General features: G+C 31.0%; 4 protein-coding genes across 4 annotated transcripts; 3 read left to right on the forward strand and 1 right to left on the reverse strand.

Annotated features, from left to right (window-relative positions):
• Positions 1 to 49: 49 nt before the first annotated feature.
• mybA (myb transcription factor) lies at positions 50 to 10,050 on the forward strand (the record flags this gene model as incomplete). The annotated part of the gene is made up of 15 exons (XM_020583253.1): positions 50 to 701; positions 913 to 1,294; positions 1,358 to 1,533; positions 1,726 to 1,840; positions 1,910 to 2,058; positions 2,129 to 2,345; positions 2,745 to 3,426; positions 3,491 to 3,538; positions 3,627 to 3,770; positions 3,838 to 4,004; positions 5,282 to 5,409; positions 6,395 to 7,630; positions 7,701 to 7,930; positions 8,005 to 9,457; positions 9,998 to 10,050. The coding sequence occupies 15 exons, from the start codon at positions 50 to 52 to the stop codon at positions 10,048 to 10,050; spliced, it is 5,832 nt and encodes a 1,943-aa protein (XP_020429440.1).
• Positions 10,051 to 11,790: 1,740 nt separating this feature from the next.
• On the forward strand, positions 11,791 to 15,405 carry PPL_12523 (uncharacterized protein; the record flags this gene model as incomplete). The annotated part of the gene is made up of 2 exons (XM_020583254.1): positions 11,791 to 13,102; positions 13,202 to 15,405. 2 exons carry the CDS (start codon positions 11,791 to 11,793, stop codon positions 15,403 to 15,405), a joined length of 3,516 nt encoding a protein of 1,171 aa, XP_020429441.1.
• A 721-nt stretch (positions 15,406 to 16,126) lies between these two features.
• On the forward strand, positions 16,127 to 19,523 carry naprt (nicotinate phosphoribosyltransferase-like protein; the record flags this gene model as incomplete). The annotated part of the gene is made up of 7 exons (XM_020583255.1): positions 16,127 to 16,129; positions 16,515 to 16,617; positions 16,741 to 17,116; positions 17,472 to 17,503; positions 17,601 to 18,395; positions 18,470 to 18,746; positions 18,827 to 19,523. The coding sequence occupies 7 exons, from the start codon at positions 16,127 to 16,129 to the stop codon at positions 19,521 to 19,523; spliced, it is 2,283 nt and encodes a 760-aa protein (XP_020429442.1).
• Positions 19,524 to 19,595: 72 nt separating this feature from the next.
• PPL_12525 (uncharacterized protein) lies at positions 19,596 to 21,304 on the reverse strand (the record flags this gene model as incomplete). The annotated part of the gene is made up of 6 exons (XM_020583256.1): positions 19,596 to 19,640; positions 19,686 to 19,718; positions 19,758 to 20,083; positions 20,178 to 20,737; positions 20,888 to 20,975; positions 21,076 to 21,304. The coding sequence occupies 6 exons, from the start codon at positions 21,302 to 21,304 to the stop codon at positions 19,596 to 19,598; spliced, it is 1,281 nt and encodes a 426-aa protein (XP_020429443.1).
• Between the last annotated feature and the right edge of the window lie 4,732 nt (positions 21,305 to 26,036).

Raw genomic sequence — 26,036 nt, forward strand, 5'->3', positions numbered from 1 at the left:
ACACTCCTATTACTAATAATAATAACAATAGTAATAATAATTGATTTAGATGTATAGTAATCAATTTAGTAATTTTAAATATAAATCAGAGATTGTGAATGATAGGGAAGTAATATCTATTGATAGTTCGAGTAGTGACAATGGGAGTGATTTATTTGAAGATATAGTTGATCTTGAGAGTAGAAATGATGGTCTGAACAAAAGTGTTGTTGGAAATCAGGAGAACAAGATTTTACAACAATACTCTTATAGTGGTGTCAATTGTAGTAACAAAAAGAATAATAATAATAACAATGATGGTTATCATAGAAAGCTTCTACCGATATCACAATCGAATATAAATAGATATGTTACAACAACCACTACCACAACAACTACTACAACTATGTATAACAAGAGTTTTGAAAACGATGATACTGAGTTCAACTTTGATTTCGATGATGATCTATTTATTAACAATAGTAATAATAGTAAAAATAATAATAATATTATTATAAATGAATCATCAAACTCTTCTTTTACATTCTCACAGCTATCGAATGAATCTTTTCAAAACAAAAAAATAACAAGTATTAGTGATCAGAATAGCAGTAGTAATGATATGAATGTGAATGGTGACGATTATTTTGATTTTCAATTTGATGATGGTGATGGTGGTGACGATCTGAGTTTATCAAATAGTGTCCTTACATCCCAAAAAGGTAATTATTTATTATAAAAAAATAGAAATAGAATAAATTATCTAAATCAAAATCCATAAAATAGATACCAATACAAACAAATCTATAGTTAAAAGAAATATGGTAAGATTATTTGATTTATCTAAATATTAATTTTAAGTACTTAATAAAAATTAAAAGAGTGAGCTCGATTCATTTATTGGATCAATTTCCAGTGATTTTACCTACCAAGAGGAGTTTAAACAAAAAGATATAAATCATAAAGAAATCAATCCAAAACACCAATTCTATAATAATATTCATATCAGTATCTACAAAGAGTTGATCAAAGTCCACAGATCACTTTTAGTATTATCACATTGTATTTCATATCTCCCAGTTTTATTACTCTATATTATCAACAAGACATACACAAACAATGCAGGTAGCAACAAGATACTATGGATCTCCAAATCCTTGAAAGACAAATCACAGATCGAGTCGATTCTCTATAAAGAAGGTTTGCTCTCACAATTCCAATGCATTTCAAGTACAACCAGTCAAGAAATCAAAGCAGATTCATCAATCATCTATATGAGCAGATCAACCATAAAGAAATTTGTTGATGATTATAGGTATGTTTTTTTTTTATTGCTTATCTAAAATATTTATTTTATTTACTAACAAACATTGTTTAGAATCTTTATAAAAGATTACAAGTTTATTATATATGAAATGGTTGGAGATAACATAGAGAATGAAAGACAAGATTATCAAAGAATCATTGGAGACTACAACAGTTCTTTGTTAATGGTATCCGACCAGCATTCAAAAGACTATTCTCAATTCTTTAAATATTTCAGAGTAGAGGCAGGTAGAAGTGTTATAGTGATACACTATTCATTGGAACTAACCTTTAAATCTCCACATTAAATAGTTTATCTTTAGCCAATATGAAAGTGAACAGATATTATCGAATTTCAAGACACTGCTGTCAATTGAATTAAATAGTATGTGGAGTTGTATTGTTATCAATTATATAGGATATGACTAACAATTTTAATAGTACCTATTAAGAGACTGCTTACAGATATTTCCAAAGTTATCGTTGAAAAATCATATCGTTTAAATTCAAAGAAACTCTTTACATCACCTCTATCACACTCATCATTACCACTAAGGTAATTAATTAAATATATATACATGTAATCAATGTAATGCAAACACTAATATATTTTAAATTTAAACAGAAAGTTACCCTATTCACAAACTGACGGTACATCTGATTCAGAAATTAAAGAAGTCCAGTTCTTGAATAGCTTGTTGGTTAGGCTCATCAATCAAGGAATATATTTAACTCAATTATACATTAATTCTCAAAAATACTATCGATTATCAAGTAAGTTAGTTTGATAAATAAAAACATTATATTTGATTTATTTAAACTTAACATATAAACTCTTTTCTAGAGGAAACAGAGACTATTTTAGAATCAATTAGTTTATATAGTTCAGAGATTGAAGCTGGTATATTGAATGACCATCCAAAGTTTGAGTGCCTAAGACAATTTATACAAAGCCAATTGCAAAGATACATTGATGACCCATCTACATTCCTAAAAGTAAAGTATTTCATTAGACTCTACAAAAATCATCAATTAGCTAACTGGGTTATCTTTAGATACTTGTAATTGTTAAAGATATTATGTCAGCTAAGCACTTGGATGTTATTTTAGGAAGAATAGATGGTTTAAAGATGTATACAGTTGAAAACAATACAACACTATCGTATGTATTCTTGTGCTTAATGTATTCACAGAACACAATTAACATATTAGTATTAGTGATGATGTTAAATTCAATCGATCAAACTGTATTATATGGGCAATGGATGAACCGTTTGAGTTGAATATCAATTGGATTCTTTTTTCAGTGATAATAGAATTTGATTTGTTTTCTGATGAGCAAAATCAATATCTATCGACCAATTGTATTTTTAATCATGCTAAGTACCTATATATATATCATAGTATCATGATCATTCTTTAATCATAATATTGATTTTTAATTATTATTATTATTTTAGATTATATAAACTCTGTGTTACTTCAAAATCAGTTCCCGTTCTATTTGGAGAAGAAAGATCGTTCATAGATACACATAAGCAGTTGAGATGTTTAGAGTTTGGAAGTGGAGAGCATTTACAGCAGTTATATCAACCAATTAATTTGAAGAGACTGACTGCCAACGGTAGAATCGATAGTTTAAAGAAGCAACAAGTTACCAACAATATCAATATCTATGAATCGGACGCCAGTGAATACGATATGCCATTCCTGCAACTATCGCACCACATTACAATCATAGCTGGTGAACTACTTCTTGGAAAGTATCAGTTGGTTCAATTTCTAGATAAAGAGCTCAACATATCGTTGGTAGAGCGATCTGTTGATGACGCACATATCATTCTCGACGAGTCGAATTGCCTAATGATATTCGATGATCTTATCAGTCTAAATCGAAAAGAAACAACTAGCAGCATCATTAGAATATCACTTCAGTACTCTCATCTTTGGATAGTTTTACAAGTTAACGACCGATCTCTTCAGTCACAACAATCAAAGGAAATCATTAGAGAGCTCAACGGATTACTTAATTATCTAGATATCAAAGTTTCCATTCGATATACGTTTTCATACCAACAAACAGCTTCATTGATAAGAGAAATATGTGAGACTATACCTACCAACAACCAAAATTGGAGTAATGTAAGTATTAAATAGATTTTAAAACAAATGAATGAATTGACTAACAAAATAACTAATCATATAGATAGAAATATGGTCAAATAGGAAATGGTTAATGGAGAATGAAACTTTGGTATATAACCTTATAATAATGCTTCAATAGTTAAACATAATAATGATGATATCATAGAATTTAAATATAGCTAACTCTTATTACATAGCATGAGCGATTATTATCTAGAATACCGGGATTGAATTCATTTGCAGCCCAACTATTACTTACATGGACAAATCTATCATACTTTTTAAAGTCTGACATTCAAACACTTTCGAATGAATTCAAATGGATATCTGCTAAAACATGGGTAAGTAATATAGACCAACCAACTAACTCATTGTTTTTACAAATATTTATTTTGTATATCTTTAAAGAGTTTTGTTGAAAAGTTAATGAATCTCCCTAAAGAAAACAACAACAAACCACAATCTAAAAAACAAAAAAATTCCAACACAACCAGCAGTATTAGCAATAATAGTAAGATATCAAAGAAACCGACGCTACTACAACTTAAACAAACTAAATTGGATCAATTCTTAAAGTAATCATTATTTACATGATTTAATGTGAGAATAAATATTTATTCTCCCCCATCAGAAGTTCATAAAAGTTTGAATTTTTTGAATATGATGGGGGTTGGCGCCAAATATTCAAAAAAAAAAAATTTTAGTTTTCAAACCGTTAAAAAAAAACATTCCAATTTTCAATAAATGAATTTGATCGATTTTTTAATCTTTCCAAAATAATTATTATTTATTTTCAATATGTGTTGCTAACTTTTATTTATTACTTTAATTATTAATGAATAGAATAATAATATTTTAAGATATCTCCATTGAGTTTGTGTATTTATTTGCTTATTTATTTAGTGTTTGTTTGTTTGTTGTTCACTTGTTTATCTTCATTCCATTGGTTTCACCATTTGTGATATCTCTCTCTTAATCTTGAGCGAACTGAACTCGTTTATTAATAGGACCATTTAAATAATAATATTTGTAATATAATTGTAAATAATTTAGTTGTGTTTTTTTCAAAAAAAAAAAAAAACAACAATAACAACAAGATAAATAAATAAAAAAAAGGTATGTTTAAAAAAAAAATTATAAATATATATATTAATATTAATTTTGTGCGGATAGACAAGACTAATCAAGTATAAAACAATAATACAATGCATATCTGATATTCCATTAATTATCAGATTGTAAATAATATCGATATTTGTCATATGCCAACCTATATATATTTTCATTCATACATTCATCAATTCATACATTTATATATAAAGGGGTTTCATTATTATTATCATTAACAACCAACAACAGCAAAAACAAAAACAAAAAACAAAAAAATAAAAATAAAAATAAAAATCAATTTTTTTTAAAAATAATTAATAAATAAATAATAGTTATGGTGAATGCCAAAACACCCTTGTTTCAAACAACAAACATTAACAACAATCAAATAATTATAAAAAGAAAAGAATAGAATAGAAAAAGAAAAGAAAATCACTAGATTAATATTTAAAGTAATAGTAGTAGCTATTGTTTGTTTGTCTGTTTGTTTTTGTTATGTTATGATATGTTATCTCATCGCACCGCAACACAATATCTCAACAAATTATAAGCTTGATTCTATAGCAATCAATTCATCCTATATACTATTTTATTTTTAATCTTGATTATTTATTATTTCATTATTTAACTATTGTTTATTAGTTTATCTATATTTAGTTTAGTAAAAGATAATCATAAATATTCCAAACGAAAAAAAAAAAAAGAGAATAAACTAGAGTCGATAATCAATACTTCGGTTTAGGCAAAGGTTAGTATTAAAACTACTCTACTCTACTCTACTTCACTTCACTTCACCATCGACAAAGGCATTCGACTCGACTCGACTCTTCTTTCTACTTAGCATAAAACCGACTTGCTCACTCTTTGCATGCATGTTCTATTCGAACTCAAATCATACTGTTGTTGATTTGTTTCAAATTGAACAATGTCGAAAAGAACGGTCGGTCGGTCAGTCAGTCAATCAATCAATCAAATCATAATAGATTACGATCGTTTTCAATCAATTTTTGTGTATTTGTATATATGTGTGTGTGTTCAAACGGATACAGATTTAGATCATTCAACCAAAGTTTGTCCATCACTGGATTCCTTTGGTATAAAGCAATTCCATTGAAAGCCTGGCTAGGCTTGGAAGTCGCCGTTCATTTTCAAACAACACCGCAACAACATGTTAACCACACATGCCTTATTTATCAAAAACATTATTAGCAGTTAGAGTGAAACTCACCGTTTTTATTTTTTTCATTTTCAAATTTTTGAAAAAAAACATCACCCCCACACCTTTATTTTTGTCACCAGTTTTTAATAATCTAACTAAAAATGAAATGAACATACAAAATCAGCTAAAAGAAACACCTACAATATAATATTATACAACAACAACAAAAACCCATATTGATATATTGAAGATAAAAATATAGATTAATAATTATTATTTATCTATTTAATTAAAATAATAATATATCAGAATCTGACAAAAATATCAGTTACTATATTTATCTTTTTTTTTTTTTTAAAAAAATTAAATATCATAAAAACAAATTATAAATTATATAATTATTATTGGTTAAATTGATTTTAATAACTGGTTTTTTTTTTGTTTGTTTGTTGTTTGTGAACATTCAATGAAATTTGATTTATCAATTCTTTTTTTGTTATCTGGTGTTATTCTAAAAAAAAACACAAAAGTTTGCAATATATATTTTATTTTGTTGGGTCATTTCTCAATATGTTGACTGACCACTTTAGTTACTTTTATCAATTTAAAAATACTCTAATAAAATTATGATATTAATCACCATTTTAATATAATATATTTCATATTTCGATCCAAAAAAATTTTCCACTTTTTTAGATATCTTGGTCTTTAATTCTACTAGGATTTACGGAATTCTGGTTACACAAAACGATTCTTTTATGTTGAGTAGTGGTAGCAATAATAGCAGCGGCAATGGTGTTGCTCCAACTTCATCCTCGTCCGCTGCTGTAGCAAACTCCACTCCTACAACATCGTCCAACAACACCTATCAGATTTCACAACATAATACTCCAGCAAAAACAATGATTTTTCATAACAACAATAATAATCAAAATCAAAATAATAATAATAATAATAATCATAGTGGCAGTTTGAATGGAAGTGGTAGTGTTGGTAATGGTGGTTATCAGATGATATTCTCTCCTGCGCTCAGCTCCTCTTCAAGTTCAGGTTCGCTGATTATGTCAGATACCGCATCGACTATCAATGAGAATTACACTCAGGACGAAGATACCGAAGACGACTATGACTACGATGAATACTACGACGACGACGACTTGTCTTCGAATCTGTCCTCATCGACGACAATCACTAACAATAACGGTGGCGGTTCATCGGGCAAAGGAAGACTCAACTCATCATCTCCACAGCCAAAGGAAAAGAATCACAGTCGTGGCAAATGGACACCGGAGGAAGATGAAATCCTGCGGAAGGCTGTCTCTGACAACAACCATAAGAACTGGAAAAAGATTGCTGAGCAACTACCGGGTCGTACCGATGTACAGTGTCACCATCGCTATCAAAAAGTACTGCATCCATCACTGATCAAAGGTGCTTGGACCAAGGAGGAGGATGACAAGGTTCGCGAACTCGTTGCCAAGTTTGGCGCAAAGAAATGGTCAGAGATTGCGCTCCACCTGAAGGGACGTATGGGCAAGCAATGTCGTGAGCGTTGGCACAATCATCTCAACCCAAACATCAAACGCGACGCTTGGACAACCGAAGAAGACAAAATCATCAAAGAGATGCATGATAGGTACGGTAATAAGTGGGCAGAGATCGCCAAGCATCTGCCGGGTCGAACTGACAACGCCATTAAAAACCATTGGAACTCCTCAATGAAGAGAGTCACAACCAAGAAGGAAACTACCACACAGAAAAAGTCAACAGGAACCAATGGTAGTAGTCGGAAACGTAAAACAGATTCACATGATAATAATAATAATAGTAACAATAATAATAATAATAATAACAATAGTAACAATAATAATAATAATAATGATAGTAACAACAACAATAATCATAATAATAATAATAATTTTGAAATGTCAAGTAAGTAATTGTTTGAAAATTTAATAATTATAGTAGTATAAGCTAATATTTATTTTATTTTCTAATCTAGCTCATTTGGTTTCACCATTTAAAGAAGCTAATCTAAATCTTAGTCTTGATGTGCCATCACTTCAACAATATATCACTGGTATCAACTCATCACCAAAACAAAAAGAATCACCATTAAGAATCAATAATTTAACTCAAGATCATCACTTTCAAAATATTATTACACCAATTAAACCATTTTCCAATCCTGGCAACTCCAAAAAGAAGGCGAGAATAGACTTTTCACCATCGGTAAGCAATCAAATCTAGAAAAACAAAAACTGAAATTTCCAAACCATGTTACTAATAATTATCATTTATTTTAGAAACAAACTGATATTTTTAATTCAGATTTACCTCTTCCAGATCTATTACTATTTTCTCCGATTCAAAAGGTACATGATCGATCGATTCTAGAGACTTCTGAGCTGTCACCTCTCAAATCACCCTTTCACAATACATTTTTCGATACGCCCTACAAGAATGCGTCGTTATACGACCACTATTTCGACTCACCATCCAAATTCCAGCCGTTCAGTCCATTCAAGAGCAATCCTTCACACTCTCTGCCTTCATTCAATGTTTTATCACCATCTCAACCCAACAACAACTATAACAATTCATTCTATCACAAAAACCCATCGACACCCAATGCCATTTTACCTTCAAGTCCTTACCATTCGCTCTCGTTGATGTCACCCTCCAAACAATATCAAGCACTGCCGCAACCAACAACAACAACTACAACAGCAACCTCCTCGATTATATCTGCGCCAACCAGTCAATACAGCTCTCTTAGTGGTAAATTTGATTCGTCACATCGTAAAATCATTGGTATTCAACTCTCGGACAAGGGAATCGACAAGAACTCGCTTAACACTATCAACTCTAAACTGAAGGGAATCGATACATCGGCAACCTCCACACCATCATCCATCTCCAGTAGTGACCAACATAATACAAGCGGTAACAATCTCTTTGTTCCAACAACACCATTCAAAGATCCACTGCCACTGTATCACAACAGTCCAAGCGCTCAATTCTTATCAAACAACAGTTCTGCCTTTTCAACACCTGGCAGTAGTCGTGACAGATCAAGAATGTCTCAGAAATACCAACAACCATTGTTTTTTGATCAAGATACAAATCCAAGTCCATATAAGAAATCTCAGCAACAACAACAACAATCATATAATAGTGATACTAGCAGCAATCATGATAACATTAATAACTCAGTACAAAATAATAATCATAATAACAATAATATTAATGAATCTGTAAACAAGAATATGAATATTATGTACAATGAACAAAGTGACTGCTCCAGTGCCAATACAACTCCGAGCGACTGTTCATTTGAAGCACTTAAACTTTTGAAAGATAATTCTAAACATTCGATATTTACTAGGGCCAAGCAAATCCTTGAGCGATCTAACGATCAGACACTAAAGATATCCAACATTAGCATATCCGATATTCAAGTGCCATCTTCACCATCCACCTCTGTTTCCAACTTTATTTATATTCTTACACCCTCATTGATGAGAAAATCATCAATGACCGAAAACAACAATAACAACAACAACAAACCACATCAACAACACTCAACAACAACGACAACAACTAATACTAACAATAATAATAATCATAATAATAGTAACAACAATAATAATCATAATAATAATAATGGTAATGCACAACCAAACTCGTTAGCAACAGCTCCACAACAACAACAACCCAATACTAATAACTTTAATTATAATCAATCACTTCACACAAGTATAATCTCGACATGACACTAACCCAAACCAACAATTCAATAAATAATTATCTCATTTACCCAATTTTGCTCCAATGAATTGAATTCATTTACAAAAAAATAAAAATGTTTGCATCCAACTGAAAAATTTTGTAAGACCTTGAGCAAAAAACACCCCCACACAACGAGTATCCAAATTTTGAATAAAAAAGCAATGCCCACCTCTTGTCTCTGGTGTGTGCAATAAAATCAAAATCTTGATCGAAAAAAAAAATCTAGAAAAATAGATTTTGCGGTTTTTTATTTTTTTTTAATTAATTTTTAAAAACTTTAATTTGTTTCAATTCTTTGTATTATTATTAGATTTTTTTTTTTACTTTCTATTTTTTCTATTTTTTTCTATTTTTTTTATTTTTTTATTTTTACACATCTTAAAAATAATTTGTTGTTTTCCCTTTGACTAAAACGTCATCAACTTTTCATCTCGAGGCAACTCAACTCAGTATCAGCGCGGTATCAAACTATATACCAATATAGTATTATATCAGATATATATATAGCAGCAGTCAGCCAACTCTTAAAACCAAAAACTTGTAAACAAGGTAAACAATAATTTAATCTAAACTTTTTTAACAACTCGTTCATAGTTTCAGATGGGAAGATAATTTCCTATCTGATACTATTCCCTTTTTCCATTTTCCTTTTTCTCTACATATTGAATCATCAACTAATTTAGTGACACTCAACACACCAACACCAACACTTTGTTTTCACCATTACTACATCACAATATTTTGTTTTAATTTTTCAAATATTTAAATCCGTACTCAGATAATCGCAACAGTCTTGAAAGCATATATAAATATAGTAACAACTATTTTGTATCTCTTCAATTGAAATATACAAGAAAACTATCACCTTGATGATATCAAGTTGTTGTTGTTGTTGTTGTTGTTATATATCTGTTGTGCTATCGTTTTTTTGTTTTGTGGTTGTCATTCATCAATTAAATTCATTCATTTTCAATTTTAAAATTGTATCATGTAATTTTACATTCTATCAGGTGTAAAACATGCCAAGGTTGAAATTGTGTTGTGACTTTTAAAATAACCAAACAAACTATTTACATTTTGTGGTAATCAAACAATGTCAATCAAACAATCTATCAAATAATCGACCATGTAAACTTTATCACCACCACCATCACCACGCTCATTATATACTGGAGTGGTGGCTTCGTGTGTGATGGTAGTGAGCGATTTCCAAAGTTAAAAAAGGCTGTTTTTTGTGAGAAAATATATAATAGAACAGCAGTAATGATTGGAGGATTTTGGTTTGTTATTTATTTATTTATTTTTTCAATTAAGTTGTTGATTATTATTATTTTTTTTTTATTTTGTAAAAGTGGTGGGTTGGTGAGTACACATTTACATATATATAAAATAGTAGTTATTGTTATTGTTGTTGTGTGTTGTTGTGGTGTTGTTCTGGATAAAAGAGTCAATACCACCCACCATCACCCAAATTTGTTTTTGATTAATCATAAAACACACACACACACAAAACACACACATTTATTTTTCATCCAACATTGGCATCTTTAATAACTAATGACACAATGTATGTGTTTCTAAAATGATTATCAATACCAATGTGATTCATTCCGATCATGATATGTAACATTGGAACTAACTACTTCCATACATATTGATTGTTGTTGTTGTTTAAATTTATAAATTTGAATTTATTATTGTTAACGCTAACAATAAATTATAAATGTGTTAACAATAAATCACATCAAATCACACAACACACACATATAACTCATATAGATTAATGGTTGTTCCCTCTTTTTCAACTAGTACAATATCTATCTTGACTAAAACACTACCACACACACACACAAAACAAACACATTAAACCAAAGAATAGAAAAAGAAAGAAAAGAAAAGAGAAACAAATCAAATCAATAACAAAATAAATAAACAATAACAAATCCAGTTATCCATCAACAACACATTAGTATAACATTTTAAATTTTAAATTAATAATCATTATATAATTTAAATATAATATATCTTACTTAATCAACTAGAACAATTATAATTTCTATAAATCAACTTTTTTTTGTTTATTTATTATTTTCTTAATTTGTTTTTTTACAACTTGGTTTAATTAATCCAGAAATTTATAAATAATAATAATATTTCCAAAACATATATCTTGAAATAAATTATAAATAATTTATTCATTAATAATTTAAATCTTTCCATATTGTTTATTTATTTGGTTATTGATTATTATTTTTTTTTTCCAATCAATATTTTCAAAATTATTATAAACAATAAAAAAAATGAATCAATCAGCCAGTTTTTCATTGTCAATACCAAATAGTCCACCTGTTTCAACAGCGACTACAACAACTACCACATCGACTACATCATACAGCGGTGCTTCGACACCAAAAAGCACAACAAGCCAATCACCAAAATGTTCACTCACACCAAGAGGAGTGACACCACGACAATATCCGCCTCACCACTCTAACAACACCTATGGCAACAACAATCATTGCTACTCACCACAACTCTCACAATCATCACCACTTCCATTGCCACCACCACCACTTTTACCGACACCATCTACACCACCGACACCATTCCTATATCAATCGAAATCGGCCATACCGATAAACCCACTGGCCAACTCCACCAACAGCATTGCCAGTGCGGGATACAATGTAAATGGCTATGAGAATGGGCTGATGACACCATCGTCTTCATCGTCGTCCATCTCACCATCGGCATCACCATCATCAATGTCATTCTACCCACTATCTTCACAGTCACTACTGAACACCACCAGTAACACCAACAACAATTCCAGTTCTGGACCGAGTAGGTCGAAATCACAGAACTCCACATCAAAGAAATCATCTAAATTATTTTCCTCTCTATCTTTTGGACACTCATCCTCTGCACATCATCATCACCACCACAAAGAAGCGCCTCTCTACTCGCCATCGAAAGGATCAAGTTCTGCACCAACCACACCTTCCTTACTAACACCAACCACTTCAAGATCACAGATACCCCACCCCTCCACAAACAACAGTAGCAGCAGCAACAACAGCAGTAGCGATAAACTTACGAAATCAATCAGTAGCAGCAGTAGCAGCAGTAATAGCAGTGGCAGCAACAATAGTATCAAGCCATACAAAGTACACAAGAAGATCAAGTATCGATTAAAAATGACTGAACTATCAGGAGGAGAGAAACGATTCGTATTCGATTTGGAGGGTAGAGATCCAGATTTTTGTCTCTGGGTCAAAAAGACCAACAAGAAAGATGTTGTTCAGGATCGTCTTTTCGTTCTGACACAATACAATGTATATTCAATCAAACGTAACAAACTCGGAAAGAAGCACGTACAACGACAAGGTCACCTCTATGACCTCGTTGAGATCAAAACCGACGACATCGATCATGTATTACTACGTTTCTCAACATTCACAATTGACATCAGTGGTAACAACACTGGTATTACCATCCCTAAAATTTTGATCAATGCATTCCATCGTATCAGTTTCACATTCTCTTTGGAGGCATCTCCATCGTTAATTATTATTCCAGTTGAAAGACAAGCTCCTGAAATAGAGAATATTGGTAAGTTACCGTATAACTCAAAAAAGAATAATTATAAACAAAATCCAAAACATTAGGTTTTAACTAACATCATTTTTTCTGTCGTCTATCTATCTTTAGATCCTGGATTTGCACATGGATTCGTTGAAGTATACAAAGCACAATGTAATTATTATAATTCTCCATTTGTTTTGGATTTAGTTCAATTCTTGGAGGAGACTGTCTCTCAGGGAAATAGAGAGTTTTGTTTGGATGATTTCGCAGGTATCGATAAGACAGCGGAGGGAGCTATCAACTTGATTCCGGTCATGGCATCACTCCGTCACAATACATACTTTGATTCGTTCGTATGTCACAACAAGACCAGAAAGGAGGTTCCTCAGTTGCTGGCTGACGTGTTCCACCACAATCGTACGCTAACTCGTGTTTCGCTGCGTGGAATCGATACCGACGAAGGTTGGGTTCAACTTGGTGACGCGCTCCGTGAGAACACATCGAACGAGTTGCGTTATCTCGATATCTCTGACAACCCTGTTCGTGACCGTGGTATCACATCGATCACCAACGCAATTCGTGCATTCTCACGTGAGTTTTGTCAGTTGTCAGCATCGAATATCGACCTACAGTCCAAAGGTGCTGCAGTTATGTTCCGTTCGCTCCAAGCCAACTACGCCAGTTCTGGTGCCATCGAAATTTTGGATCTCAGCAACAATCATCTCGGTACAACCGGTTCCGATCCACTCCAAGATTTCTTTGCACTGATGAACTCATCCAATCCAAATCCAGAGAAGCCGATGCGTCATCTCAATCTTGAGAACACTCAGATCGACACTCCTCGTATCACCAATGCCATCCGTCAGGCAAACGTACAGAATCTTCAATTCCTCAATCTCAGTGAGAACAAGTTCACCAATGAATCGGTACAGGGCATCTGTTTGTTGATTAGCAAAGGTCAGAATCTGACTGATATTCAGCTGCGTGGTTGTGGATTGTTGGGTGAACAAGTTGCTCTGCTCATTCAGGCTTGCACCAACGGTGCCGCCGTCGAACAACGTTCACTCGATCTCTCCAACAACAATCTCGGAAAGAACGGTGCCCTAACATTTGCACCGACCATCAAGAATTGTACCAATATCACATCACTCCTGTTGTCGTTGAACAACTTCCGTAAGCGTGGAATGACCTACATCATCAGTGCACTCGAAGAGAACACCACACTTCGTTCGATCGACCTCTCAAACAATCTCAAGAGCGGAAGCAAAGCCGACTCTGTCATCGACCACTTGGCACGTGTCGTGCAACGTCATCCAAACCTCGAGAAACTGGTGTTGGCCGGTCGTGACTCGCGTGGATTCTTCTTGGGTCGCGAACTCCTACCGTTGGTGAAATCGATGAACGAAGAGAGCCGTCTCGTCGAGCTCGACATCAACGGCAATGCAATGGGTGACGATCTCTGTCGTGAACTCTTTGAATCACTCAAGAAGAACTCGAGTTTGCGCACATTGAACATCGATAACAACGCCATTGGATTGGCCGGTCTCGCAGCAATGAAGCGTTGTTTCAGCGTCAATCGTACACTCTCTGACATTCCCGTGCCAACTCGTGATATCGCCAAGATTCTCGGTGCCGCCAAAGACAGAAAGACCACCAACGACAAGATCGCAGAGATTCTCAACGATGTCCAATGGGCATTGGCAAACAACAAGAACGGCATTCCCTACACCGACATTCCATCGTCCACCGTCAAGACCACAAGTGTCGCCGTGTCGTCGGGATCGACACCAAACTTTAGAGCCACCACATATATTTCCAATCCATCGTCGCCAATGATCAACAACAACCGATCGAGCGCCGACGACATTGGAAGATACTCTGCCGGTGGCGCCGCACCTGCCTCAACCTCACACTTTACACTGTCACACAGCTCACCCGCACCAGCACAAAAACTATACAACCCACCACCTCCACCACCTCTTTACGATCCATACCAACAACAACAACAAAGCTATCAACCACCTCCACCACCACCACCCGCTGTCGATAACAACTATGATCAATACTCTTATGATCATCAACAACAGGAACAACAAGAACAACCATCGGCAACTGACTATGATCAACAATACTACAACCATGATAACACCAACACTACAAGTTATGACGAAAGCAATGCAGATCATGACCAACATCAACAATACGATCAAACTCAATACGATCATTCACAATACGATCAAAATCAATATGATCAATCTACAGAACACCATGATCAACAACAACAATACAATCACAACGATACTGCATACGAATATGAGGCACAGTACTAAATAATCAACAAATTCAATTTGAATATAATAAACATTTATTGTTTTATACTTATGTAATATTATAATTTTAAAATAAGACTTTGATTTCAACATATCTTGCTACAATCTCCAATATGTTAAAATTGAAAGCCTTGTTGAAGAGGGGAATGTTGATGAACTAAAGAATATATGTACAATCGTCCTTTTTGTTTGTATCTACAACTACCCAGAAAATTAACAAGAGATCTCTTTATTTGATTTATTTTTTGTAAATTAACAAAATAAAATAATGATATCTTTAAGTAAATTTTAATTTAATTGTAATCCTTTAATTTAAAATTACTCTAACAAAAGTGTTCAAATGAAGTTCAAAAACTTTAAAACAACAATTTTGAAAAGCTATTTTGCATGGTGCTCACCCATTGAAAAACCCACATTTGTTTATCATAAATTTTGTGAGGAGCATTATTCAAAAAAAGATTTTTTTTTGCAAAAAAAAAACCCAAAAAAAAAGAAAAAATAAAATTGAAAAATTCACTATCTAGTTGTATGGTTGATCATTAGCAAAACAATAATTAAGAAACTTTGTAATTTATACATATATTATTATCATCATTATCAATAATAATATAAGAACAAACCTTGTATTTAATATACTATTCGATATTTTAGAAAAACAAATCACCTCCACCTTGTAGAATATATTTATAAATAATAATAATAGAAACAATAAAAAAAAAAAATGGTAAAATCATAATATTATATCATATAAATCAATAATAGATCGAGATTCATTCAAAACCAGTGGATAATGTCAAGAAAATAAATAAAAAAACAACAGATCATACACATACATGGCAACGATTATTGTGATTAATGATAGTTACAAAAAAATAAAATAAAAAAGTGATCATCAACTATCTATCAATCAACATCACGCACAGACTGATCTTAATTAGAGATGAATATGAAAATATAAATATAAATATAAATCACTAGACAAATAGTGTGAAGAGGAGTGAAATATTATTGATCTATTATTTTCATCATCATCATCATCAACTACATATTATTACATTTAATCAGTAAAGAAACTAACTAATAGTTGTTAATTTATTTTCAAATCTTAGGTCTATCACTCAAATTTCAATACTGATGCTGGTTATCGTTCAATCGGTAACTACCCAATCTTACCATTGAAGACCACCCACAAGGGTCCAGCTCCAAAGGCTGGTATGTAATCAAAACAAACAAAACAAAACAAAACAAAATAATTTAGAATCAATATGATTACTAACTATTCTAATTTATATGATCGTTCAATTCAATTCAATTCATTAAAATAACAAACAACAGATCCAAACTCTCAAGATATTATTGATGAAGCATTGGAACTTTTCAAGGCCAACATTTTATTCCGTAATTTTGAGGTTCAAGGTAATGGTGATCGTGTTTTGATCTATTTGACTTTGTATATTACCAAGTGTCTCTTGAAGATCGCCACCTGCAACAAGGCCGACGCCGAGAAGCAATTGTTCACCATGGCACAAGAGCAATTCACTGTTCCAGGTGACTCTGCTTTCCCACTCGGTGGTATGATCACCATCCCAAGCACCCGTGATGCCACCGACGGTATCCGTCAATCACTCACTCAGCTTCGTTTAGAGTTAGGTGTTCGTCTCGTCCAAAGAGTCTACGCCACCGATCCAGCTCGTCCAAACAAATGGTGGATGTGTTTCTCAAAGAGAAAGTTCTTAGGAAAGGCTCTCTAAATAAGAATCTACAAAAAAAAATAACAAAACAAAACAAAACAAATAACACACATACCATACTCTCAAACAATCACCATCATGAAACCAACAAAAAACAACATTATATTTAAGTTAATTAACAATTATATTAATAAATAAATTAATAACATCTTAAAAACAATATATATTACACACTTATTTGATCATCTTTTCTTTATTTAAATTAATATTCTAGAATTATGACATAATATATATATATAAATTTTATATAACAATATATTGCTTTTTTTGGACACAAAAATCTTCGAAAAAATTGATTTTTAAAATTTTTTTTAGAAGAATTAATATTTTAGTTTTATTTGGTGGGTGTATGATGTTTAAACTTAAAAACTTGATTTCATTTTATTTTCATTTTTGATTAACTAATTAATTAATTAATAGATATATAGATATATAGATAGATAGATATGTCAAATCCATCAACACCTTTAAAAAGAAAAAAGACTGAAGAGATCATCAAGAATGGCAATGGTGATCATCCAGTTGCTACCAACGCCTACAGAGAGTTGAAGAGAGTGAATACAGTGAACTACGCCTATCAGGAATCGAATGGACATTTGAAACCACTTAATGGATTCGTTACACCACTGCTCACCGATATGTATCAGATAACAATGGCTTACAGTCTCTGGAAGAATCAACGTCACAACATTCATACGGTGTTCGATCTTTACTTTAGAAAGAATCCATTCCGTGGTGAGTTTACTGTTTTCGCTGGTTTGGAAGAGGTCATTCGTTTCGTATCGGATTTCCACTTTAACGACGACGAAGTAGAGCACATCAGATCTCTGATTCCAGATTGCGATCAAGGTTTCATCGACTACCTGAAGACTCTCACCTCGAAGGACGTCACTATCTATGCTCTCAAGGAAGGATCCGTTGTCTTTCCACGTATTCCACTGATTAGAATTGAGGGACCACTCGCCGTATGCCAACTCTTTGAAACTACTCTACTGAATCTTGTTAATTTCGCTAGTTTGGTTGCTACCAACGCTGCAAGACACAAGCTGGCAGTTGGAAAAGATAGAGTTATGTTGGAGTTTGGTTTGCGTCGTGCACAAGGACCTGACGGTGCCATGTCTGCCTCGCGATACTCCTACCTTGGTGGTGCCGACGGTACTTCCAATGTTCTTGCACATTGTTTCTTTAGCATTCCAGTCAAGGGTACACATGCACACAGTTTCGTTACCTCTTACAACAGTATGTATCCATTTAACTCTAAAAAAAAAAAAAAAAAACCTCTACTTACATTCTTTTTGTTTTTTCGATAATAGGTGTATCAGATTTAGTTGACAAGACACTCGTTGGTAAAGATGGTAAAACATATAATCTATTTGATTTGGCATTGAAGTATAGAAAAGAAATGGGATGGACAATCACAAACGAGAGTGAATTGGTTGCTTTCACAGCATATGCTAGAACATTCCCCAATGGATTCCTTGCTTTGGTAGATACCTATGATACTCTCAACTCTGGTGTACCCAACTACTTGTGTCTTGCACTGGCACTTAATGAAATCGGTTATAAAGCAGTTGGTATTAGATTAGATAGGTAAGTTAGCAAACGAACAAACAAACAACAAAACTTTATATATTTCATATATTAACATTTAATATTCACTTTATTTTTAGTGGTGATTTATCATATCTCTCCAAAGAGAGCAGAAAGATGTTCAAGACGGTCGGTGAAAAGTATAACATTGACTACTTTAATAAATTCCAAATCGTTGCTAGTAACGATTTAAATGAGAGTACTATTCACGATCTCAATAGACAGGGTCACGAGATCGATGTGTTTGCCATCGGTACCAACCTTGTCACCTGTCAAGCTCAGCCAGCACTTGGTTGTGTGTTCAAGTTGGTAGAGATCGACGGTCATCCAAGAATCAAGCTATCTCAAGAAACAAACAAAGTAACACTTCCCGGTAGAAAGACAGCATACCGTCTCTTTGGTGAAGCCGGTCACCCATTGGTAGATCTGTTGCTGCTCACACCGACCAACGCCTCTAGCAGTCCAGATGAAATACCAAAGGCTGGTGATAAAGTGCTTTGTTTGCATCCATTCGAAGAGCAGAAGCGTGTCATTGTAACACCAAAAGCGGTAGAGGAACTTCACATCAAAGTATTTGACAAAGGTCAAGTCATGACCAACCCACTTCCAAGCTTAGAGGAAGTACGTGCTTTTTGTCTCTCTGAGATTCAACGTATTCGTGAGGATCATCTTCGTGCTAGCAATCCAACACCCTACAAAGTCAGTATTACAAAGAAACTCTATGATTCATTACATAGTCTATGGTTAGAATCTGTACCAATCAGAGAAATGAAATAAAAACAAAAGCAAAAACAAAATAATACATAATATGTATGTATAATAAATATTGATTTGTTATTATAATCGAGTTTATTTATTAAATACTCCCATAGAGATTGATAGTATTATATTATACTATTAATATTATTATTATTATTACTATTTACAATTAATAAATACTTTATGTTTAGATTGTGCAATATTACAAGGTGTCTATATATATATTTGTTTGTTTCTTTGTTGCTTTTATACGTTATCTTCTGATGGTGTTACTGTTGTTGTTGAGTCTGTTGCTGACATTTCAATTTGGGTGGATGGTTCACTGAGAGATGGTGGTGTAGTTGAGACTGAAGATGAAATTGGTGGTGTAGTTGATACATTTGGTGAAGAAGTCTCTGATTTTGGTGGTAGAGCAACAAGTGGAGTTATCGATGAAGTTGATTGTGTTTTAAATAGTTCAATTCCATTTACTTTACGTAAACTATCTGATGCCGAGAATGTATAAGAATCTCCTCTAGCAATAGATGATGATTCACTATCCAATCTGAAACTATCTTCATATTTCTTTGATAAATCAACTATTTAGAATTATTAAAAAAAAAATATATTTTTTGTTAGTAATCTTATCTATTTTTATTTTTTTCTTTACTTTAATATTATTTAATAGCTTACTTGATTGTACACCAGATCCAGTATCAAGACTTGTAGAGCCGGATTTCGATGCAATATTTCTTACTCTTCTAAAGAGAATATAGTTCTTTAGTGAGTTTCTATCGGCCATGACCACCATGACAACGATCATCTGTCCGACGTCTACAAGCATTGTAATGGATGTCTCCAATGGGAAGTATTTGTATGGCTTATCAAGAACAAAGTTGAACAGTACATCGTGTAGAATGATAATGGTGACACTGACAACGGCAGTAGACACTAGGATCTTTGTCTTTCTGATGATCTTATCAAAGTGTTTCATCTTGTTTCGCTTTTGTGAATTTCTCATTCCACGAACGAATGTTACACCATTGAATACCACCCACGATGCAAACAGAATAAAGAATCCAAAAAATCCAATCGCTTCGAGCAACGTCAGATCTCTGTAGAGACACAATATCTCCACTGGCAACTGCCAGCAGAAATAGAGAATAACCAATGAATAACTGACTATCCATACTCTCTTTACTGCTCCCAATCTAACTTCATCACTTATAAAGAATGTATACAATAATTGCATCCTATATATATATATTATATTGTATTATAAGAAGATTGATTGTTTATATTATTAGTTAGTTTTTTTCATTCAAATAAAATGTATTTTACAATTGTTTGTTGATAGTTACCAAAATCCAGCAATGAAAACCCATTCTACCAAGACAAAATACACTCCAAATGAGAAAAAGAAATAGTATACACTACCGACTTGATAATCATGTGGGTTTACATATCTTAAAATATCACCTGTAACTCTACCTATAAATTTTTATATTTTTTATAATAATAAAAAAAAAATCAAGATTAAAATTTTGTTGACTTTTTTGTTTGCAAATAAGCTTTGCAAGATTAAACTTACAGGCACAAAACAATGACATTGATAAATAGGTAAAGAATCTAGTATTTACATTCTTTTTTTCCATAATAACCAACAGTTCAAAAAATGTTTGGCCAATGTTTACCAGTAAAAAGAATATATATATTAGAATTCTTATTCCCCAGAATGAATACATTAATCTGTCGGTTGCAATCGATCCTGTGTATGTGGAATCATCGTCGACACTCGAAGTGGCATTTAATATATCCATCTTGATATTTTATGTTGAGTGTGTGTGTGTGGTTTCTAAATGTCTCCTTCCTTTAATTTCTACTACTATTTCCTTTCTTTTAAAAAATTCACTTTTATATTATACAAATAATTAATAAAGAATTGGCTGATCTATTATTCGAAAATCCGAAAGGAAAGGGGACCTCCACAAATCTAATTTAAAAAAAAAATAAAAAAATAAAATTAAAATTAAAAAATTAAAAAAAAAACTGCAACTGAATTGGCTTGATTAATCAAACATTATTACAATGAGGAGGGAATAATTAAGGATTGATCAACTATTTAAAAAAAAAAAAAAAAAAAAGAACTTTACTGTTTTACATTTTGATTTAATGGATTTTGTAGTTTTCTATGACAACAGAGTACGATGAACTCGTTTTGGGGGGTTCGATTAACCAAACAGTTGCATTTGCTTTTTGCTTTTTTAAAGTGGTTTTAGAAAAAAATATCAGTTCCCCCTAACCAAATTTTAAAAGAAAATTGTTGAAATTTTGAAAAAACCTCGTAACTTTTGGATCTTTGATACACTTAGAGCCCAAAAAATTGAAATCAGATCTAAAATGCAAAAATAGAAATGTAATAGTCTGATAACCAAACAGTACCACATTTCGGGGGTGATCTATGAGATTTTTCAATTCATCAAAAAAAAAAAAAATTGACTTTGGTTTATTTTTTCTCAAATAACGAATCAAGGGTAGACTTACCAGAAGTAACCAGGTTAAGGCCGGTATCCAGTATGCACAAACCATCTTTAAATGGTCGAAACAAATTAAAAGATTAATACATTACACAAAAAATAGATGTATAATTTCCTATTCAATACTATGATCTGATAAAAAAAAACCAAAAAAATTCTTGATGGTTTTCGTGAGTCAACATCGAAGTTATTTTGATGAGCATATTTATTCTCTCAGTTTGGTGGTTATACGTTAACAAAAAAGAAATTCTATTTGATGATTGTTTGTTCACCTAATATGAAGATGAAATAAATAAACAATGTTTAATATATCTACGGATAGACTGTTGTTCTACAAATAAATGAATGTGGTTGTAGTGGATGAATGTGTTAATAGGGTGTATGTAGATTTTTAGTTTGAAATTAACAAATTATGATATCACACTTTCACCGAGAAATCCCACTTTTGTTTATCTTGAAAAATTATATTATATCTAGAATGAAATTGTATCACTAAAGAAATAAAAGAATAGTAGTTGAAGAAATATTTTTATTTATTTTAGAAATAATTATATTTTTAAAGTTTATCTATTTATTTTATAGTTTTTTATCAATAACAAATATTTCCTTTTTTTTTAATAAAAAAAAAAGAGATGTGATAAAGTAAAAAAGTAAACAAACTAGAATTTAGAATATAAAAAATTATATGGATCAAACAATTAATAATACCAGATCAAGTATTTCTAAAAACAAAGATATTAATAGACAATTATTATCCAAATTTATATAAAAGTGAAACCATATAATTTTGAAAGGGTAAAGTTCATCATCTGTTTATTTCTGAACCACAAATCTATTTTGTTAATGTATGATACTCATTATATATATTATTAGCACCACCACTGGAAATTCAAAATTCAATCTTTAATTTCAATGTATTCAAATATAATTCAAAAAGATGATGAAAATAAATTGTGTGTGAATAAGTTATAATAATGTGTTTGTTTGTTTAGTAACAAAACTATTATGCTGTTGCTTCTAATATCTCTAATTTGTCAAGAGTTTCAAAATATAATTTATATTAATTTGTTATTGTATTAAAGTTTAAAATATATTTATTAATCGAATAGTTACCATTTTACTCCAAACATACTGAATCAAAGAAGATTTTAGTTTAATGATTATATATGCTAAATAGAGTGGGTATGGGAGTGGTTCGTAGGAATGTGTTGTTGGCAATAATAATTCGATCACCTTGTTAAAGTTGTTGATGGTTTTTTTTAATATATTCCACAATAATTTTATTCTAACAGTAATAAAAATATCACCTCCACCATCATCAAGCTTAACATACTAAAGAATCAAGAATACATTCACACACAAACACACTGACACATACAAATAAATAAACGATCTAAATGCCACACCACTCTTTTTGTCAACTAAACATCCACCATCCAAATGAATTTAGATTTGTCTTACAATAACAATAGTGTTATCGCACGATAGTATCCTCTTTTCATTTTTTTAAGAGTTTGTTTTGTTTCTTGTTTCCCTATTCCAATTCTTTTCTTTTCAGTCAGTTCCTTAATCAATCCAAAGTTATATCAAAAAGTTAGATTTAATCAATTTTTATTTATTCATTTTTAATTCTTGCTAAATTCACACATTTGTTTTTATATTTATCACTTCCGTCGAATATTTAATTATTGCAATCAGATAAAGATATTAAAATATATGTTTGGAAAAAATAAAGAATTTTAGAAATAAATATAGATGATTTACAACAACAGGATTTGGAATAACAGAAAGAATAAACAATATAAAAAAGGTATATATTAGATTTAGAAGACCAAAATATATATAAGAGATTTTTTGGTGCAAAAAATCTTATCAAGATTTAAATTTTTATTATTTTATAAATATTTTATTTTAATTTTTTTTGGCAAAAAAAACATCAAAAGTGTAAAATCAAAAAACACTCATATCATCAGTAGTTTTTTTTTTTCAAAAAATAAATAAAACAAAAATTTTTGATCGTTGATTTTTTTTATAAAAATTTTGATCTAGAGCTATTGATTAATATCGTTCAGCCCTCTTAAAAACTTAAAATTGGGCAATTCTCCTTTAAGCCCCACCACTTGGTGTAGATTTTAAACATCGCAATAAAAATCACACTCACAATACTCCAACCAAATTTTGTTATTCTCTACTTTTTGGTCAAATCAAACTATTAGTTTCATAATTATCTCTAAAATAATAAAATAATAATAAATTGTAGAGGAGGGAAGCAATCAACAACACCCCACTGCTCATTATTGTACATTAACAACACAAACAGACCAAATAATTATAAAGTAAATAAAAAAACGAACCTTATTTAATTTTAATATTAAAATTCAACAACAGAGACAAAAAGGCAGACACAAAAGGTACATCAACAACACATCAATCAAAAAAAAACAATCAAAGTCTCTATTCCAATACATTATCATTTTTAAACAAAACAAAAAAATGTAAATATTTACAACCTCCCCGCCATCAATAAAATAAATCTGATAAGAAAACATAAAACACCAATAATCATAATAAAAATTCACACAATTTATTGATCAAAAAACCCACAACAAACAACAACAGCCAAACAAAACCAAAAACCAAAACAAAGTAAAACCACTAAACATCAACGTTGATGCCCATCATATGTATACATATATTATTATTTTTATGAGAGCGCTCTCTTGATGTTTATAATTCAATGCAACTTTCTTTATTATTGTTATTATTATTTTAAAGAGGCTGAAATTTTAAAGAGAGACAAATCAAATAATTCTTTAATCATACTCACCATTACCATTAATTATTAAATATAAAAGAGACCTTTCATTATTCTTTCATTCTTTTTTATAATTATCATAATATATCAGAGCCTTTGAGGAGCAGCAGTAGTAGTCATAGAAATAATAATTTTTATTTGGTTTAATTTTTAAAAAATATTTATTTTATTTTAATTTTATTTTGGTTCTTTATTTTAATTGATAGTTATCTTTTTAATTGTCTTTTAGTTGTTTGTTTTGTTTTGTTTTGCCAAACACACACACACACACCATTCAACAAAGCAGCATCACCACAGACAGTTGGTTATCTGTGTGTTGTGTGTGATTTCAGTAACAGTAGTAGTTATAGTATTGTGTTTGATTGTGCTACTATTTATATTTAGTTTATTGAAAACAACAATAATTGTGTTTTCATGAGAATCCAATTAATTAATTCTAAAACTTAGCAATAATCAACATCATCGTTACCTATTTTATCATCATAAATATTATCATCATCACATCTAAATATTATAGTTTACAACAGTAGTAATAACAATCAACCAAACCAATAACAGATAATATAAAAATATATATGATAAACAATAATAAATCATAAAAAAGAATTACATATAAAATTTGTTTGTTGGCCAACAACAATATCGACAAACATCTCACAGTTTTAATCAACTTATTTATTTATTTATTTATTTGTATAATAATAGATTTTCATTTATAAAAACTTTAAAAGTAAAAATTAAAGTAGTCAATTCGTTAAGTTATTTATTTATTCGTTCACAAAAAAAAAAAAAAAAAAACAACAGATTAGATTCAACTAAACAAAAAAAAAAAGTATTTATTATTACATTCCATCACATTCTATCTCTTAAAACATTCTTTTTTTTTTTTGGATCAAATCACAATCCATTTTAGAACAATTTTTAGTTTTTTTTTTTTCAAACTATTTTTAATTTCTTGTCTTTCTTTTCTTTTCTTTTTTTTTTTTGTAGTGATATTTGTAATCATTCGATTTATTTATTTGTAATAAAATTTTTATTTGTATCTTAATTGTATCTCGTAAGTTTTGTGAAAATTAATTAAATTAAAAACCAAAATAAAATAAATAAAATAATATAATAAAACCAAATGATCATTTTCAATCAATCAATCAATCATTTAATCATAATATAATAATTTATTTTAAAATAAACAAAAAAAAA

This window comes from Heterostelium album (assembly GCF_000004825.1).
Source record: "Heterostelium album PN500 unplaced genomic scaffold PPL_scaffold10, whole genome shotgun sequence".
Taxonomy (NCBI): Eukaryota; Evosea; class Eumycetozoa; order Acytosteliales; family Acytosteliaceae; genus Heterostelium; species Heterostelium album.